This window comes from Mandrillus leucophaeus, unplaced genomic scaffold (assembly GCF_000951045.1).
Source record: "Mandrillus leucophaeus isolate KB7577 unplaced genomic scaffold, Mleu.le_1.0 Scaffold332, whole genome shotgun sequence".
Lineage (NCBI taxonomy): Eukaryota > Metazoa > Chordata > Mammalia > Primates > Cercopithecidae > Mandrillus > Mandrillus leucophaeus.
Window position 1 is genome coordinate 264,486 of NW_012103499.1, and position 17,346 is coordinate 281,831.

The 17,346-nt window shown below is 49.3% G+C and overlaps 2 protein-coding genes across 2 annotated transcripts in view; both read right to left on the minus strand.

The window, feature by feature from the left end:
- BAZ2A (bromodomain adjacent to zinc finger domain, 2A) overlaps positions 1-5,775 on the minus strand; it is a 43,636-nt gene extending 37,861 nt beyond the window's left edge. Inside the window, exon 1 of the mRNA XM_011988500.1 lies at positions 5,586-5,775. Coding sequence (XP_011843890.1) covers positions 5,586-5,589 — 4 coding nt within the window. The 5' untranslated portion in view covers positions 5,590-5,775. The remainder of the gene's footprint in view (positions 1-5,585) is intronic.
- A 1,798-nt stretch (positions 5,776-7,573) lies between these two features.
- ATP5B (ATP synthase, H+ transporting, mitochondrial F1 complex, beta polypeptide) lies at positions 7,574-16,473 on the minus strand. The gene is made up of 10 exons (XM_011988503.1): positions 16,237-16,473; positions 15,574-15,756; positions 15,184-15,358; positions 14,237-14,358; positions 13,807-13,991; positions 13,074-13,232; positions 12,850-12,972; positions 9,988-10,200; positions 8,801-9,002; positions 7,574-7,822 (listed from the first exon to the last, which is right to left on the minus strand). The coding sequence occupies exons 1-10, from the start codon at positions 16,361-16,363 to the stop codon at positions 7,722-7,724; spliced, it is 1,590 nt and encodes a 529-aa protein (XP_011843893.1). The 5' UTR covers positions 16,364-16,473; the 3' UTR covers positions 7,574-7,721.
- Positions 16,474-17,346: the final 873 nt, after the last annotated feature.

Here is a 17,346-nt window from a genome sequence, read left to right on the forward strand (position 1 = left end):
CGGGGCCCGAGAGGAGCCAACATGGCCGGCGGGGGAGGAGTGAGTCGCAGCCGGAGGGGGCGGAGAAGCCTCGGCCGGGAGAGAGTCTCCCCACGCGGCCTCCGCCACAGGGTCCTAAAGCCTGCCAGCCTCTCTTCCCGACCCGGACCTGGGTCCTAGCGCCGCTGTGTCTCCTGCAACCCTGGCCACCTTGCCCACCTGGCAGCTCCCTCTGCACCCGCATCTCATGGCGGCAGTAGTCCTGCTTCACACAGGGCAAACTGAAAGGCGTGCCACAGTTCCAAGGTTAACCTAAAAGACTAGACCAAATGTCTAGGCCCAAAGGCATGTGCCACTTCTCTAACAAGCTGGTAGGGGGTGAGAGTCAGGGGAATTTCGAGGGCAGTTGTTTCCCAGGTAGGGTAATGGAAACGTGGAAATAGAAAGGTTACTCACTCAGGGCGCTAAAGGGATGGGGAAAGGCAAGAGAGTCTGCCACCCACTCACCTCTGTCCCTTCAGTGCTGCCTGGTCCTGCCTGGATCACCACTTTGTTGGCGACATCTGCAGGGTCCTGGTCACTGGAAAGGAAAGATTCCTGTGCGTAGGGGAAAGAAGGTTCGGCTCTGGAACCAGACAGCAAAGACCTGAGTGTAGCCTAAATGCAGTCAGAGAAGTAAAGGATAAGCTGAAAACTAATCAGCAAAAAGATGTCACAAATGTCCACCCATTCTATAATTCTGGTAATTTTTTTCTGACAGGGCTACATAACTGTGTGAAAACTCAGAACAGAAAAGTAAAATCTAGCAGAGGACTAGAGTTTGGCTGTCACCTAAAATGTCTATTGCAGAGCCCCAGGATGAAGAACAGTGTCATATGATATTAGAGCTTAGAGAATTTCTAGTTCATCCTTCTCTCCTTCATCAGATGAAGAAATTAAGACCCAAAGAGGTTCAATGACTTCTTCAAGGTCAAATAGTGGATAAAATATGACAAGAAAGTTAACCTGGTTTCCTTTCCTTGCAACTCAACACTCTGCAGGCTTCAAGATAATTCCCATTCAATTCAGTGCAACGCAGTTCTAGAAACAATGGCCTAAACTGTGCAAAGCTCAGGCTGCTGAATATTCTGGAAAAGCGACAGAGTGGGGATGATGAAACTCTGGCAAGTTGGGGGGGGTGTCAACAAATACATTTTCCTCTGGGGGTCTGAGGAGGAAAGAGATCTGAAAAATGGGCAGAGTTGGGGGGTGAGATCCATCAGTCTAGATGGGATTTCCTTACTCCACAGAGGGGTGGGCTCTTCTTGAGTTTTGGGGAAAGACTCCACCCCACCCCTCATCCCCTACAAATGGCTCAGAGAGGATAAGAAGGAAGCTAGCTTTAGCAAAGGCTCATAGAGTGTGTGGGCCACAGATAGAGAAGGTTAAGGGGGTTTCTCTTCCTCTCTCGAGGTAAGTAGATTACCAGTGGAGGGAATAGGCAGGTGGAAACCAAAACCCTTCTCTCCTCCCTGTCGAAACAACAGATTTACAGGTCACCTTGGGGAAAAAAAAAAATACTCCTCCAACAGCCTGCCGACCTCAAATCCCTGAGTAGGTGGAGGTCACACTCAGAGGAGAGGTTTCCTTCCTTCTAGAGAAAGGAGGGCTCTGGCAAACTTCTGCTAAGAAATGCCTCTCTATCCCCAAATAAAAAAGGCTGGGGAAGAAAGGCATAAAACTGACGCCTCAAGGGCGGCGGGATGGGGGTGGGGGTAAGGAAGCTGGTATCCCTTTTTCTTCCCTTCCCTTTTCCAGGGCAGATGAGGGAGGATCTTCCTACCTCCCGCTCCCAATCTTAAAGGGGGCCGGCCAGTCGGGGACTGGGCAGGCAGGGGAGGAGCCTGCGCCCGTCAGACGGGTGTAGCCACGCCCCTCCCCACACCCACACACACCCACCGCTGGCTCCTCTGTGCTCCGGAAGAGCCGGTTACTCCTGTGCCCCACTGACTGCCCCCACCCCTTCCGAGCCCCAGGCCTAGTCTCCAGGGCAACCTTTAGGACTATTCCAGCCAGGAGCGGCTGGGAGAGGGGTGTTGGATAGGAGAGGACCACCTGGGATTAGAAAAGAAAACGAGGTAGGATCCATTCTTCCCATCTGGTGCAGAAAGACTGCAATCATCTTCATCCCTGAATGAGACCCCCGCCTCATCTCATCTAATCAGGCTTCCCTGCTCTGAGGAAGGATGAGGTTGGGGTGACAGTGTGCCCAACAGCTGGATGTTTACTTCCTGCTATAAGGCCTCCCATTCTGCAGCTGTGCTTCTCCCCCCATCCAGAGGACAGAGGGCAGACTGACCCCAAATGTCCTCAAACATTCCTCAATCCCATCAGATGTGGCTGATCACCCACCCACCTCTCTTTTCCCCACCCATTTCCTTTCAGGAAGCTACTAGAAAGGGGAAGGGGCAAATGGTCATTTTATCAGCAACTTGTAAGGAGAGTCTCCCGGGAATAGGCTGAACCTCAAGCCAGGCCACTGGACTAGTAATGAAGAGAACGGGGAGGGACAAACTAGCACCTGCTCCCCATTTCTCACCCTCCTGTGTTCCTGCGGCACCTCCCTGACTCTGGGGTCAGCTGCCACGGTGCCTGGCTCCACTCTGGAGCCAGATGGCTGGGGCTGGGAGGAGGAAGAGAGAGAAGGGGATTCGTTTGCATCCCTCTACGTCCTTCCCTCTCCCCCACCAGATACTCCTGGCATCCAACCCCAAACACCACTGCTGAACACCCTCTCCTCCCCTCAGCACCCCCTCCAAACATGACTTAGAAGAGTCTGAAGCAGATCCTGACACCCAGTCCCCTAATTCTGGAGGTAAGGAGTGGGAAATGACAGAGCATAGCTAGGGACGCAGCTGGACTGGGGGCGGAGGGGGAATTCTCTAATGGAGGTGGGATAATAATTAAAGATCTCTCTTCCCCTCACTGGCTGAATGGATCATACTGTTAACAGGGTCTGTCTAGCAGGGAGATGGCTCTCAGCCGAGTAACCATTCCAGCTGGACACCCCCCCCCCACACACACACAGGTTAAAGCAAAAGTCTTCACCTTCTCTGTATTCTGGAAAGGCTAGATTCTCCTAATACATCACAAGGACCATACCCCTCCCCTTCTTTCCCCACTTTCTTTTTTTTTTTTTTTTTTTTTTTGAGACAGTCTTGCTCTGTCGCCCAGGCTGGAGTGCAGTGTCGTGATTTCAGCTTGCTGCAACCTACACTTGCCAGGTTCAAGCAATTCTTGTGCCTCAACCTCCCGAGTAGCTGGGATTACAGGCACACGCCACCACGACCAGTTAATTTTTGTATATTTTGTAGAGACGGGGTTTTGCCATGTTGCCCAGGCTGGTTTAGAACTCCTGACCTCAAGTGATCTGCCCGCCTTGGCCTCCCAAAGTACTGGGATTACAGGCGAACACCACCCCACCCCGGCCCCTTTCTCCCCTTTAAGTCGACAGGTGGCTCCTCAGATTCGCACAGTCTTGTTTCCAAACTTCCCAATGGGATTCTCTATGGTGGTCCTGTAAGTTACAGAAAGCCCCTATTTCCTAGGGAGCCGGGGGGCTTCCTTTGCACCGGAACAGAGAAGACTGGACTTCTCTTGCCTTCCTCATCGCCCCAACTCCCTTAGAGATTTAGCCCCAGCTCCCCACCCACTCTCTCCCAACCGTCCCTGAGGCCCTGAAGCACAAGATTCCGGCAGCGCCCTAGCCCCCAGCTCCCAGGTTCTGGGGGAGGGGCCTTCCTAGGCTGCACCGACCAACCCTAGGCCCAAGAGGAGAGCCCTTCCCACCTGGGCTCAGTAGGCGGTGCTGAGGTTGGACCCCAAGCTCCAGGAGATGTAGGGTGGGGTGAGGACTACAGAAAAGGTTTAGATGAGACTTAGCTGAACTTAAAGGGCTGAGCGGAGCAGGGGCAGATAGTGTTGTCGATGTTGCTCCCCCGCCCCCCTTACTACGGGGAAGGAGAGGAGTTGGGGTGGGTATCCCCCCTCCCATTGGGGTTAGGAAGGCGTGGGAAAGCGCTAGTTCCAGAGGGGAGGAGGCGAAACCCAGACCGCGGGAGATTTTTCTGGCGAGGAAGGCGCGGGGGAGGGGGAGATCCTGGGCCCAGAATAGGAAGGGTACTCGAGAGAGGATGGCGGAGAGGCGTGAGAAGCCTCCGGATTCCGGTCGCAAAGGATAGGGGAAAAATGGGCGAGTAGATAGTTCAGGGCAGAGAGGAAGGGCAGCTCCCTGAGGGGGAGAGTCAGATCCCGAATCCCGGGGCAGCAGGGATCCCGGGGCAGGATACCGCAGGAACGGCCCGCCAGGGGACTCCGGAGCTGGAGGTGGGTGCCGGGCCTCACCTGGAGCAGGGCCGGGAAGCGGGCGGCGGCGGCGGCAGCGGCGCAGGTGGCCGAGCCGGGCGGCGGCGGCGCCTCCTCCCCCAGCCCTGGGCCGGCGGCGGCGGAGGGGAGGAGGTGGTGCTTAAAGGGGCAGGAGCTACCGAGGTGAGGACAACCGCTCAGGAGAGCAATCGCGAAGGATCCACTGGGGGAGAGGGAAGCGGGTGGCGTCTCCTAGGGGCCAGAACCAGGAAGGATCCCAGATGGGAGGAAGAGAACAGATCCCAGAAAGAGACAAACTTCTGCGGTGGAGTGGGGGATGGTGGTAGGTCCGAAAGGAAGGACTCGGGAAAGCTCTGCCCGCGCTGCCAGGGCACCAGCAAAAACCGCCTCACAAAGGTGGCCGGGGAAGGCAGCGAGAGCTACATGGGCTCCTAGGGATGCAGGAGAGGGAACTCAAGGCCGAACCTGCTGGGGGTCACGCGCAGCGCCCTACTAGGTGAACAGGTTCCCCGTGTTTCAGCTCCTCAGGGCCCCATCCCTACAGCTGTGGGGCATTTGGAATCAGGAAGCTACGAGGGCAAAAACCTCCTATCCTCTCAACCTCAATCCTTCCTCCCACTCAGTGCCCTCAGTAACTGTAGTGTGGGGGCCATCAATAGCAGCCCTAGTGAGGCTGATGTGGGACCGCGAGAATCGACTTTGGTTCAGTTTTCCCCCAACCACCACCAACCTTGCTTCAGTCCCTGGGGCAACAGGAAGCAGCTGCTCAGTGCAGCCCCCACCTGAAGGTGGGTCAAGGTGGGGGAGGAGAGAAGGCAGACTTAAAAGGCCTTAGAAAAATGAGAGGGAGGGGAGGCACTTTCAAGACCTTCCAGCACTGCCAAAAGCGGGCTTTACTTTTATGGGGGCTAGCAGTGAGTACTGTCAAAATTTCCTTGAATCTCAACAGCTTAAATGGCGAGGAGCAGGGGCAATCCTCCACGGGGCGGCGGGGAGGGGGTTGGGAAAGCCCTGGCCTAAGGTGCGTCTGGGGCTCTTACTTAGAGCTGGGGCTTGCCCATACTCAGAATCCCGTGGTCGGCAGCCTCGCCAGCTGAGCCCTGTGCCCCCCGTCCCCCAGAGTCCTGTTTCCTCTCCTTCACCCCCCAAATGAGCAAAGGTTAGGCCCCACCCCTGCTGAGTCAGCCAGGGAGGGAGTAGGCATCCCTCAGGCCTTCCCCGGGGCTGGTCCCCATACTCACCCATGTCAGGCTGGCAGGGCTCGAGGTTGGGGCCACCCAGCTCCTCACTGTCCTTGGGCCCCCACTTCACGTGAAGGCTGGTGTTGGATCCTTCCAAACTGTGAGCTGGGAACTAGCAACAATCAAAAAGCCAGTGTATGCTTCCTGCGAACCACACAGCCTGAACTGCTGTAGGGTGATGTCCCTGTGTGACAGACTGGGTGGGGAGGGAGGAGGGAAGGGCGGGGCCTTCTCTGGGTGGAGAGAGGGAGGAGGCGAGGACAGGGCAGACCAGGAGAAATATGGAGGAAGGTTAGAGCTGTGTTGACACTCCAGTGGCGTGGTAGAAGAGGCGGGCAAAGGGGGAAGGAAATAAATAGTTGCAGCTACTGAGAGGGAGAAGGTTCTCGATAAACGCTGAAGGACGTGAACGTGTTGGGGGAAGGGGTGGAGGGATGCAAAAGACCTTTAGGATTTCAGTTCCCAGGTCTGTATCGGGTGACGTGAGAAAACAAAGCAGAAAGGGCTGACCTGTACGCTAGGGCTTTTTCTACCAGCTTCTTACCCACTCCAGAGTCAGGACCTAGAGGAAGTGTCCCCACCCCCATAACTCAGCATTTCCCCAAATCCAAGCTTTTCTGGGAGCAAACTACCAGCACAAGCAGCTCAGGGGCTCCACCTTCTGTCCAGATCATGACACAGTAGAGACTGCGGGAGAGGCTGCTGCCAAGGACGTCATAGGCAGATGGAAGGAAGCTTAGAGGCCCCTACTCCACCCCTGGCGCCGCGCCAAAAAGCCCTCCCCAACCTTCAGCCCCCAGGGGCCTCTGAATTGGGAGCTCAGCTTGTCCCCGCCCAGCTTCTACCTAACTTGATGGCCTCAGCGGGTGGAGCTTATAGATGCAGGCTCCTCCCCAGTACAAAAGCCCCAGCTGGTCTGTAAACAGTCCTTAACTGAGAGCCACATCCCAGCAAATGGCCTTCGTGGATTTGAAAATGGGATCAGAGTTATTGCAGAGTCTCCAGTGCTACCGCGAGAGGGCAGTAGGATGAGTCTGGTCCCGGAAAAGAACACAAGGGGAACCCAATCTGACCTTGCAAGCTTCTTTTAAATTGAAATGGTGAAATACACCTTCTACCCCTGCACCTTTCAGTAGGCTAAAATGAAAGGAAAATAACCTAACTTCATTAGTTTAGAAGCCCAAGCCAGCAACCCTGAAAATTGCTATTCCCTTGAGATTCTCTTTTCTGGACTTTCATAAGGGATCTTCACAGGGGGTGAACTAGGCCTCATATGCCTCTGCATAGCCTCAAGCAATCACAAGCAACCTTTATTTAGACTTGCCCAAAATGTCAGGAAGTATTTCAGTACACTTTCTGAAGACATGAAGGCCTAACCAAGATGTAGAGAACCGTTTTGATTCAATTTTAACAAAGATCAGTATTCATCACTATTTCTTGAAAATTCATTAAACTCAGATTAACCCCTGGAAATCAGTTACTTCTAAAACGAGTTTTTCCCAATATGCCCTTCAAAAAAGACCTATTTTAAACCAAGAAATAGGGATGTGCCACATGAAATAGAGGCCCAAAAAAAAAAAAACCAAAAAAAAAAACCCATCAATTTGTATTGAACTAAAGGTCCCAAACTGAGGCCCTACTAAGATCACACTACCCAAAGGAAACCCCGCATGAGAGGTACAATTGCCCATCAACAAAAGAGAATGGCTAGTTTTAAGGACCGATTTCAAACATACATGGCCCACTTCAAGCGGAACCTGCTTCTTATAGCCACTCTAAAAATCTAATTGTTGAAAATAGTGCTGGTGATGTGAGACTGCATACACCTGTAGCCCCAGCTACTCAGGAGACTGAGGTGGGAGATCTGGAGCCCGGGAGTCGGAGACCAGTCTTGGCAACACAGCCAGACACCGTGTCTCTAAAACTAAAACTAAATACATAACCCTTGAGTGTTGACTATGTTGTCAGAACCAAGAGAATCAGACAAATTCTGAGGGGTGTACATTTTATTGGAAACCTTAAATACCGTTCAGACAGAATATATCTTCAATCAAGGCTCTTGTGCAGCCAACACAGATAAATGAAGTTTTTTGGGTTAGGGGCAAGGAGAGGGACAGTACAGAGGACAAGGACCCCTCACGACGCATGCTCTTCAGCCAGCTTATCAGCTTTTGCCACAGCTTCTTCAATGGGTCCCACCATATAGAAGGCCTGTTCTGGGAGATGGTCATATTCACCTGTATGACGGGGAAAAAAAAATAAGAAGTGGAGGGATATCAATTTTCTGCATCGTGTAACATTCCTTACCACTTGAGGCCATCAGTTAGAATGTGATGACTTAAGGTCATCTTAGAAAGCTTAAATTTTCCTCACAAATCAAATTTACAAGACATGATACAGTATGAATTAAGAACACATGGGTCAGGCATGGTGGCTCACACCTGTAATCCCAGCACTTTGGGAGGCCAAGGCGGGCGGATCACCTAAGGTCAGGAGTTTGAGACAAGTCTGGCCAACATGGTGAAACCCCATGGCTACTAAAAATACAAAAATTATGCATGGTGGCGTGTGCCTGTAATCCCAGCTACTTGGATGGTTGAGGCTGGAGTATCACCTGAACCTGGGAGGTGGAGGTTGCAGTCAGTCAAGATTGCACCAGTGTACTCCAACCTGGGCGAGAGACTCAGTCTTAGAAAATACGTATAAAATAAAAGGGAGCTAAAGCATCAAGTAACAAATCACAAATTAAATGTAGAGTATTTTCTTTTTGAGACGGAGTCTTGCTCTGTCCCCCAGGCTGGAGTGCAGTGGCGCGATCTCGGCGCACTGCAAGCTCCACCTCCCGGGTTCACGCCATTCTCCTGCCTCAGCCTCCCCTACAGGCGCCCGCCGCCACGCCCGGCTAATTTTTTTGTATTTTTAGTAGATACGGGGTTTCACCGTTAGCCAGGATGGTCTCAATCTCCTGACCTCGTGATCCACCTGGCTTGGCCTCCCAAAGTGCTGGGATTATAGGTGTGAGCCACCGCGTCCGGTCATGTAGAGTATTTTCAAACAAAATTAATGGGAAAGTTTGTTTTTTAATTAAAAATATAATTAGGCATAGTATATTATATATTGCTTGATGGTCGTTGGAATGGGACCACAGCACAGTAAACATTCAAGATTTTGGCTTTTCTGTGATCTTATGTTCAGCTTTGTACTCAAAATCTCACCTGCCAAAATCTGCTGGAATCCTTTGATGGTCTCCTTCAGGGGTACCAGCTTCCCCATATGACCTGTGAAGACCTCAGCAACCTGGAATGGCTGAGACAAAAAACGCTGTATTTTCCGTGCACGGGACACGGTCAACTTGTCTTCCTCAGAAAGTTCATCCATACCCAGGATGGCAATGATATCCTGGAGGGATTTGTAGTCCTATGAGAAAAAAGAAGCCTGAGTTAAGTACTCTCATTCCTTTAATTTGGACAAGCTAACAAAGGGAAAGTTACATGCTAGGGGGCAGAGAGGGTGGTGGTGGTATGAGGACCCTCAGCCAAGAAAGATTAGTGTCTTTCTTGTTCTCCATAGTCCTAGTTTGGTGCTGTTAGAAAAATACTGCATTCCACCGGGCGCGGTGGCTCACACCTGTAATCCCAGTACTTTGAAAGGCTGAGGTGGGCAGATCACAAGGTCAAGAGTTCAAGACCAGCCTGACCAACTGGTGAAACCGTCTCTACTAAAAATAGAAAAATTAGCTGGGTGTGGTGGCACGCACCTGTAATCCCAGGTACTCAAGAGGCTGAGGCAGGAGAATCGCTTGAACCTGGAAGGCAGAGGTTGCAGTGAGCCGAGATGGCGCCACTGCACTCCAGCTTCAGCGACAGAGACGCCATCTCAAAAAAAAAAAGAAAAATATTGCATGCCACAGCGTTAAGTACCTGGAAACTCAAGAGACCTCATTAGCTCTCACTAGCAATTGCTAGCCTCAACTTTCCTTGCTCCAAAACAAATCACACAAATCACTAAGAAAGATCCAGTCCTGGCCGGGCGCGGTGGCTCAAGCCTGTAATCCCAGCACTTTGGGAGGCCGAGACGGGCGGATCACGAGGTCAGGAGATCGAGACCATCCTGGCTAACACGGTGAAACCCCGTCTCTACTAAAAAAATACAAAAAACTAGCCGGGCGAGGTGGCGGGCGCCTGTAGTCCCAGTTACTCGGGAGGCTGAGGCAGGAGAATGGCGTGAACCCGGTAGGCGGAGCTTGCAGTGAGCTGAGATCCGGCCACTGCACTCCAGCCTGGGCGACAGAGCGAGACTCTGTCTCAAAAAAAAAAAAAAAGAAAGATCCAGTCCTAATACAGTCCCCACAATCCCTCTTTTTAACTTTCCGGACAGTGATCCCACATAGTAATATACTCACCTGCAGGATTTTTTGCACTCCACGGGCAACATCGTAATGCTCACTGCCAACAATGTTGGGATCCATGATGCGAGAGGTGGAGTCTAGAGGATCCACAGCTGGATAGATGCCCAGCTCAGCAATGGCACGTGACAGTACAGTGGTAGCATCCAAATGGGCAAACGTAGTAGCAGGAGCAGGGTCAGTCAAGTCATCAGCAGGCACATAGATAGCCTAAAATGAGATCCCATGAAGTACAGCAGGAACCAAAGTAAATTTTTTTTTGTTTTAAAAGTATCTTTTTTTTTTTGAGACAGGGTCTCGCTCTGTTGCCCAGGCTGGAGTGCAGTGACGCAATCTCGGCTCACCGCAACCTCTGCCTCCCGGATTCAAGCAATTCTCTGCCTCAGCTTCCCGAGTGGCTGGGACTACAGGTGCCCGCCACCACATCTGACTAATTTTTTTGTACTTTTAGTAGAGATGGGGTTTCACCATCTTGGCCAGGCTAGTCTTGAACTCCTGACCTCGTGATCCACCCGCCTTGGCCTCCCAAACTGCTGGGATTATAGGTGTGAGCCACCACGCCCAGCAAACCAAAGTAATTTTACTTAAGCCATCCCCCTTTCTGACGTATCTTTACCATCTCATTCCATTTAGCACTCTAAAGACCCTTCTTACCACCCCTAATACCTGCTGAATAAGCTGACAGATTATCTGGTCTCTCAGCCATGATGGAAGAATTTTTAATATCATTCTTTTTGCTCTTCATCTTGTATTTTAACTGTATTTTAATAATACCCACTTTTAGAATTAAAAACATGAAGCTGGGGGTGGGGCACGGTGGCTCACGCCTGTAAAACTAGCACTTTGGGAGACCAAGGCAGGCAGATCACGAGGTCAGTTCAAGACCAGCCTGACCAACATGGTAAAACCCCGTCTCTACTTAAAAAAAAAAAAATACAAAAATTAGTCAGGCGTGGTGGCGCATGCCTGTAATTCCAGCTACGCAGGAGGCTGAGGCAGGTGAATCGCTTGAACCTGGGAGGTGGAGGTTATAGCGAGCCAAGATTGTGCCACTGCACTCTAGCCTAGGCGACAGACTGTCTCAAAAAGCCAGGTGCAGTGGCTCACGCCTGTAAGCCCAACACTTTGGGAGGCTGAGTCGGGCAGATCACCTGAGGTCAGGAGTTCAAGACCAGCCTGACTAACATGGTGAAACCCTGTCTCTATTAAAAATACAAAAATTAACTGGGTCTGGTGTTGGGTGCCTATGATCCCTGCTACTCAGGAGGCTGAGACAAAGGAATCACCTGAATCCAGGAGGTGGAGGTTGCAGTGAGGCAAGATCGCGCCCACTGCACTCCAGCCTGGGCAATGAGAGTGAAACTCCATCTCAAAAAAAAAAAAAAAAAAAAGAATTAAAAACAAGAACAAAAAACTTCTTGCACAATAGTTCATTAAACTGAATCATGAAAAGTTTCTACAGTTTAGCCATGTTCTTATTATACATAAAATTTAGGTAATTTTACTATATATCCCATCTATATATATTTGAAAATGTATACTACATTAATGCAGTAATTTTTTTTTTTTTTTTGAAATGGAATATCTCTCTGTCGCCCAGGTTGGAGTGCAGTGGTGCAATCTCAGCTCACCACAACCTCCTGCAACCTCCACCTCCCAGGTTCAAGCAATTCTCCTGCCTCAGCCTCCTGAGTAGCTGGAACTACAGGCAGGTGCCACCACGCCCAGCTAATCTTTTGTATTTTTAGTAGAGATAGGGTTTCACTGTGCTAGTCAGGATGGTCTGGATTTCCTGACCTCATGATCCACCTGCCTTGGCCTCCCAAAGTGCTAGAATTATAGGCATGAGCCACTGCACCCAGCCCTAATACAGTAAATATTTAATGCTAAGTTCCCATATAGCTCTGGACTCCCTTTAGACTAGAAACCATTGCTTTGTGATCTACATTTAAATGTATACCTTCATTTATGTTTTTTTTGAGACAGAGTCTTACTCTGTCACCCAAGCTGGAGTGCAGTGCCCCAATCTTGGCTCATTGCAACCTCCCGGATTCAAACGATTCTCCTGCCTCAGCCCCCCGACTAGCTGGATTAGCGCACACCACTACGCCTGGCTAGTTTTTTGTATTTTTAGCAGAGACGGGGTTTCACTATGTTGGCCAAGCTGGTTTCGAACTCCTAACCTCAAGTGATTCGCCTGCCTCGGTCTCCAAAAGTGCTAAGATTAGAGGCGTGAGCCACCCCACCCGACCTACCTTCAATTATTTTGGGTATTTCTTAACCTTTTAGGGTCTTTAACATGCACACACACAGACTTTTACACATTATTCCAGGGAGCTCATGAACCCCAGTTAACAGACCTTTTTGAGATGTAAATAACTAAGTTATTTATTTATTTGAGACGGAGTCTCGCCCTGTTGCCCAGGCTGGAGTGCAATGGCGCGATATCCGCTCACTGCAACCTCTGCCTCCGGGATTCAAGCGATTCTCCTGCCTCAGCCTCTGAGTAGCTGGGATTACAGGCGTCCGCCACCATGCCCGGATAATTTTTTATATCTTTAGTAGAGACAGGGTTTCACCATGTTGGCCAGGCTGGTCTCTAACTCCTGACCTCATGATCTGCCCACCTCGGCCTCCCAAAGTGTTGGGATTACAGGCGTGAGCCACCGCGCCTGGCCCAATAAGTTTTATACATCTCTCTACATACATTTTTTTTTTTAGATAGGGTCTCGCTTTGTTCCCCAGGCTGATCTCTTGGGCTCAAGCAATCTTCCCGCCTCAGCCTCCTCAGTAGCTGAGATGCACCACTGCACCCCGCCTTTCTACAAATCACATCTTCATCTATGTAATTTTTGTTACCTGTACAGAGGTGATAGATCCCTTCTTGGTAGTGGTAATTCTTTCCTGCATAGTACCCATGTCAGTGGCGAGGGTAGGCTGATAGCCCACGGCAGAAGGGATTCTGCCCAATAATGCAGACACCTAAAAGAAAAAAAGGTCTTAGGCGTCTACATCCTTAGCCTCATCTGAATAGCTCCAAAGAAAGGCCAAATGAACCAGGTCCTCTCAAGCTTCCCTCTTACCTCTGAACCAGCCTGGGTGAAGCGAAAGATATTATCAATAAATAGCAGTACATCTTGACCTTCTTGGTCTCTGAAGTATTCAGCCACAGTCAGTCCAGTAAGAGCTACCCGGGCACGAGCACCAGGTGGTTCATTCATTTGACCATATACCAGCGCTACCTGCAGTAATCATACATAGATCGTAAAACCTGACAAAGGAGTAGAGAAACCACATACTGAAGGTTCCCAAATTGGAGAAATGACCACAGATCCTTTCTCAGAAGGTGTCAACATTTTTGTGTGCAAGTTTCTTTTCCCTATTAGAGATGCAGTTCAAAACAAAAAAAGACAGCTTCTTATATTACTAAGGCAAAACTATAGTAGAAAGGAAATAAAAACCTTTTCAAATTAAGTGAAAAGTACAAAATAGGCTTAGCTGAAACGTATGTACCATGTCCAATCCACCCCTCCCAAAATTAGCTTTCAAATGATGGGACTATCTACCAAAAAGAAAACCTGGAAATGTTATTTAATGTCAGTATCAAAGAGAACAGAAAATGTCCACTAGTGTATTGGAAGCTGGGGGGAAAACACTAACAGATTTCCTTTGTAGGTCCTGGGACACTAAAACGAAAATATTAAAATTATTTTAAAAAGAAAAAAAACATCAAATAGAAAATATAGAACATGGCTTCAGTTGGCAATAGTTTCCTGGCATAACTACCATGTGGACGTCAATCAGCTCAATGCTGACCTTAGAGGTGGCATCTTTTAAGTTGATAACACCAGATTCAATCATTTCATGGTATAAATCATTGCCTTCACGGGTCCTCTCACCAACACCAGCAAACACAGAGTAACCACCATGGGCTTTGGCGACATTGTTGATTAACTCCATGATCAGTACAGTCTTGCCAACTCCGGCACCACCAAAAAGCCCTATAAGAGGTTGAAAAGAAAGAATATTTAAGAGTTCTGCTTTCCTAAATAAGCAAACTTCCAAAAAAGGAATTGCTTCCTTCCATCCTATTCCTTCTCAGAAATTGCATATGGCTTCAGCAAACTCAGAAGAATGAAAGAATGTACTCATCAGTGAGGAATAGATGTCAATATCCACTCGTAACAGTGTATGAGTTTTTCCTCCCACATTAGGTTTGGAAAATATGTACCCTTTAATAACATACCAATTTTGCCACCCTTGGCATAGGGAGCTAGCAGATCCACAACCTTGATACCAGTCACCAGAATTTCCTGCTCAACACTCATTTCCATGAACTCTGGAGCCTCAGCATGAATGGCAGCAAATCTGTAAAAGTAGAAGAGAGGATTGGTATCTATTCACCTTGTTGAAAGCAAATGATAATCTTATATATCCTTCCCTATCAACTCTCAAGTCCATCCCTTTACTTAAGGAACCACAGTCTTATCTCCCCTTTGTTGTATAAATTAGATCAACTATCATCCAGGATCTAACCCAACTTTCTGCAATAAAGAAAATCATTATCTTAGGGAACAATAATCCCATTCCCTTACTTTAACTGTCATAAATTTTTCATTTTACTGAGCCTTAACCTAACAGCATTCCCTCACATAGCAATAACAAATACAAAAACCTACAAGTTTTGGAGACTCCTAAACCTAAGCAGTAAGAGCAAGTCTTAAAAATACTCAACTAGCCGGGCGCAGTGGGTCATGTCTGTTATCCCAGCACTTTGTGGGGCCGAGGTGGGTGGATCACCTGAAATCAGGAGTTCAAGACCAGCCTGGCCAACATGGTGAAACCCCGTCTGTACTAAAAATACAAAAATTAGCCAGGCATGGTGGCATGCACCTGTAATCCCAGCTACTCAGGAGGCTGAGGCAGGAGAATCGCTTGAACCCAGGAGGTGGAGGTTGCAGTGAGTCGAGAGCAAAACTCCTTCTCAAACAAAAAAAAACCCCCTCAAGTAGTAGGTTTTTGTCAATCAGAAATTCTGCATCCTAATTTCTTCAGGTGAAACTGCGCTGTGTGATTTTAATAATCGAAGGTATCAGAAGACAAATTCTGCTTTATGAGAACGTGTCACCTTAATGTGTAAAACTGCAAATAACATAAGTTTCTTCGTCCACAGATGCATTAAGAGCAACTTACTGTTTGGTTTTGATGGGACCTCTTTCATCAATAGGTTCTCCAATAACATTCATGATTCTGCCCAAAGTCTCAGGACCAACAGGAATTTTGATTGGTGCACCAGAATCCAGTACTTTCTGGCCTCTAACCAAGCCTTCCGTACCATCCATAGCAATAGTCCTTACTGTGCTCTCACCTGTTAGATACAGGCATTGCAGGGTTATACATTAAGTAAAAATTGGTATCAAGACCTAAGTCGACCAAGACTCCTTCTCAGTACCTAAATGCGGCTTCAGCAAACTCAGAAGAACGAAAGTCATTTTGATAAAATCATCACAGAGGGAGACAGCTTGGTTTTTGGGATACTTGGGCTACACAAGGTCTTTACTATTCCTAATAAATTCTACTTACCCAAATGCTGGGCCACCTCCAAAACCAGTCTGGTCTCCCTGCCTTGCACTTCCAGGGCATTTAGAATTGGTGGTAGTCCCTCATCAAACTGGACGTCCACCACTGCGCCAATGACCGCCACGATGCGCCCGGTGGCGGCGCCCGCTTTTGGCGAAGGAGATGTTTGCGCCGCATAGTCCCTGACTAACAGACAAAAGATATAGGAAGGAGCTGGGGTCAGTACAGTAAAAGGTTATAGGAAGCCAAGATTTACACAATAAGAGGAAAACTCAGCCGAAGTCAGGCCTCTTTCCGCTTGTACGGAAGGCGTGTCCAAGAGGGAAGGCCGCGCAGCGATCGATAAAGCGCCTGCACAGCCTTCCCATCCGCATGCACAATAACCCATTTTTCGAGAGTTCAATATCCCTATTCAACCGGAAGGTCAACGCACCTGCCCACACCTTTTCCGTCACACAAAGAACTTTATACAGAACAGGACAGAGCTGGGTCAAATAAACCTTCTATGGGTGTCCCATTCTTGTTCTCCTGCCATTAGAGAGCAAATTGCGGCTCCAGGCATACTTTTAACACCACGGATCCCTTAGGCCCGAGCTACCATCGTTCCCCGGCTCAAGGTCATGGGGCGGCAAAATGGAACTTCAGCTCCTAGAGAAAAGCACTTACCAGGATGGACCGCCGTCGGAGCGGCCCGCAGTAAGAGCTGAGCTGGGGGTAGCGACGCTGAAGGAGTGAGTCCCCGCAAGGCCCCGGAGGCCGAAGCAGTGGCCACACGACCCACAAGACCCAACATGGCGGAGTCCGGGTGGAGACTGATCGCTGCAGCAACCCCCGCCGCCTGCTCTCCTGCAGTTGGGGCGAGGCCTACGCTGCTGTAGGCAGGTCCATTGGGTAAATTGGCTGCTCATCATTCTCAGTGCTGCTTCTACAGGTTAATACACGCTCATCTTCTCATCCATTGGTCAAAACTGGTGCTAATCTGAAACTCCTTTTTTTATTGGACAGTGTGAGGTTAGAGGGCGACACTCTGAGCCTCGAAATCTAATTGGATCATAGAGACGTCAATTGGAGAGGGTAATCAGAGGAACTACGTTTAGGGAAGGGGCCGAGTTCCTGTTGAAAGTGCGTGGGCTGTCTTTGCCTGTCCTTGGGTTTTCTCCTTAGATAGGTCCTTGATCTAGATGACAACCACAGGGGAAGTGGTTGCGCCGTGAAGCACCGCTGAAGGTGAGCGTGGCGAAGTCAGGAGCCCTCTTTAGAGCCAAAATACGGTTTCTCTCTCGAAGTAGTGAAATTGGAAGCTTCCAGGAGATTGCACAGATTAGCATCCTAGATAGGATCTTTATCATTTAAACCTATTAAAATGAAGGAAACTAATGTAACCAGTACTTTAGCTGGGTATTGAGGAGACTCAATAAGATAAATAAGACTCAGGACCTTCCTTTCAAGGTCCAGGTGAACAGACAATGCAATAATGTGATGGTTCCTGGTTAAGTATAAACTGGGTGCACATAAGAGGAGGGGATAAATTTGGGTCACCTAGAGATACAGAATTGTCTGCCTTGAAGGAAGCTGAGAGACCTCGGCTATAAAATGTGAATATAAATTCTTTTTTTTTTTTTTTTCTTTTTTTTGAGACGGAGTCTCGCTCTGTCGCCCAGGCGGGAATGCAGTGGCGCGATCTCGGCTCACTGCAAGATCTGCCTCCCGGGTTCACGCCATTCTCCTGCCTCAGCCTCCCAAGTAGCTGGGACTACGGGCGCCCGCCACCACGCC

Coding starts and splice junctions, on each gene's coding strand:
- ATP5B (XM_011988503.1), bottom strand. CDS start 16,363: ATGTTGGGTCTTGTGGGTCGTGTGGCCACTGCTTCGGCCTCCGGGGCC. Junction 15,359..15,573: donor GGAGGTGGCCCAGCATTTGG/GTAAGTAGAATT, acceptor TGTATCTAACAG/GTGAGAGCACAGTAAGGACT. Junction 12,973..13,073: donor TCACCCAGGCTGGTTCAGAG/GTAAGAGGGAAG, acceptor TTTTTCTTTTAG/GTGTCTGCATTATTGGGCAG.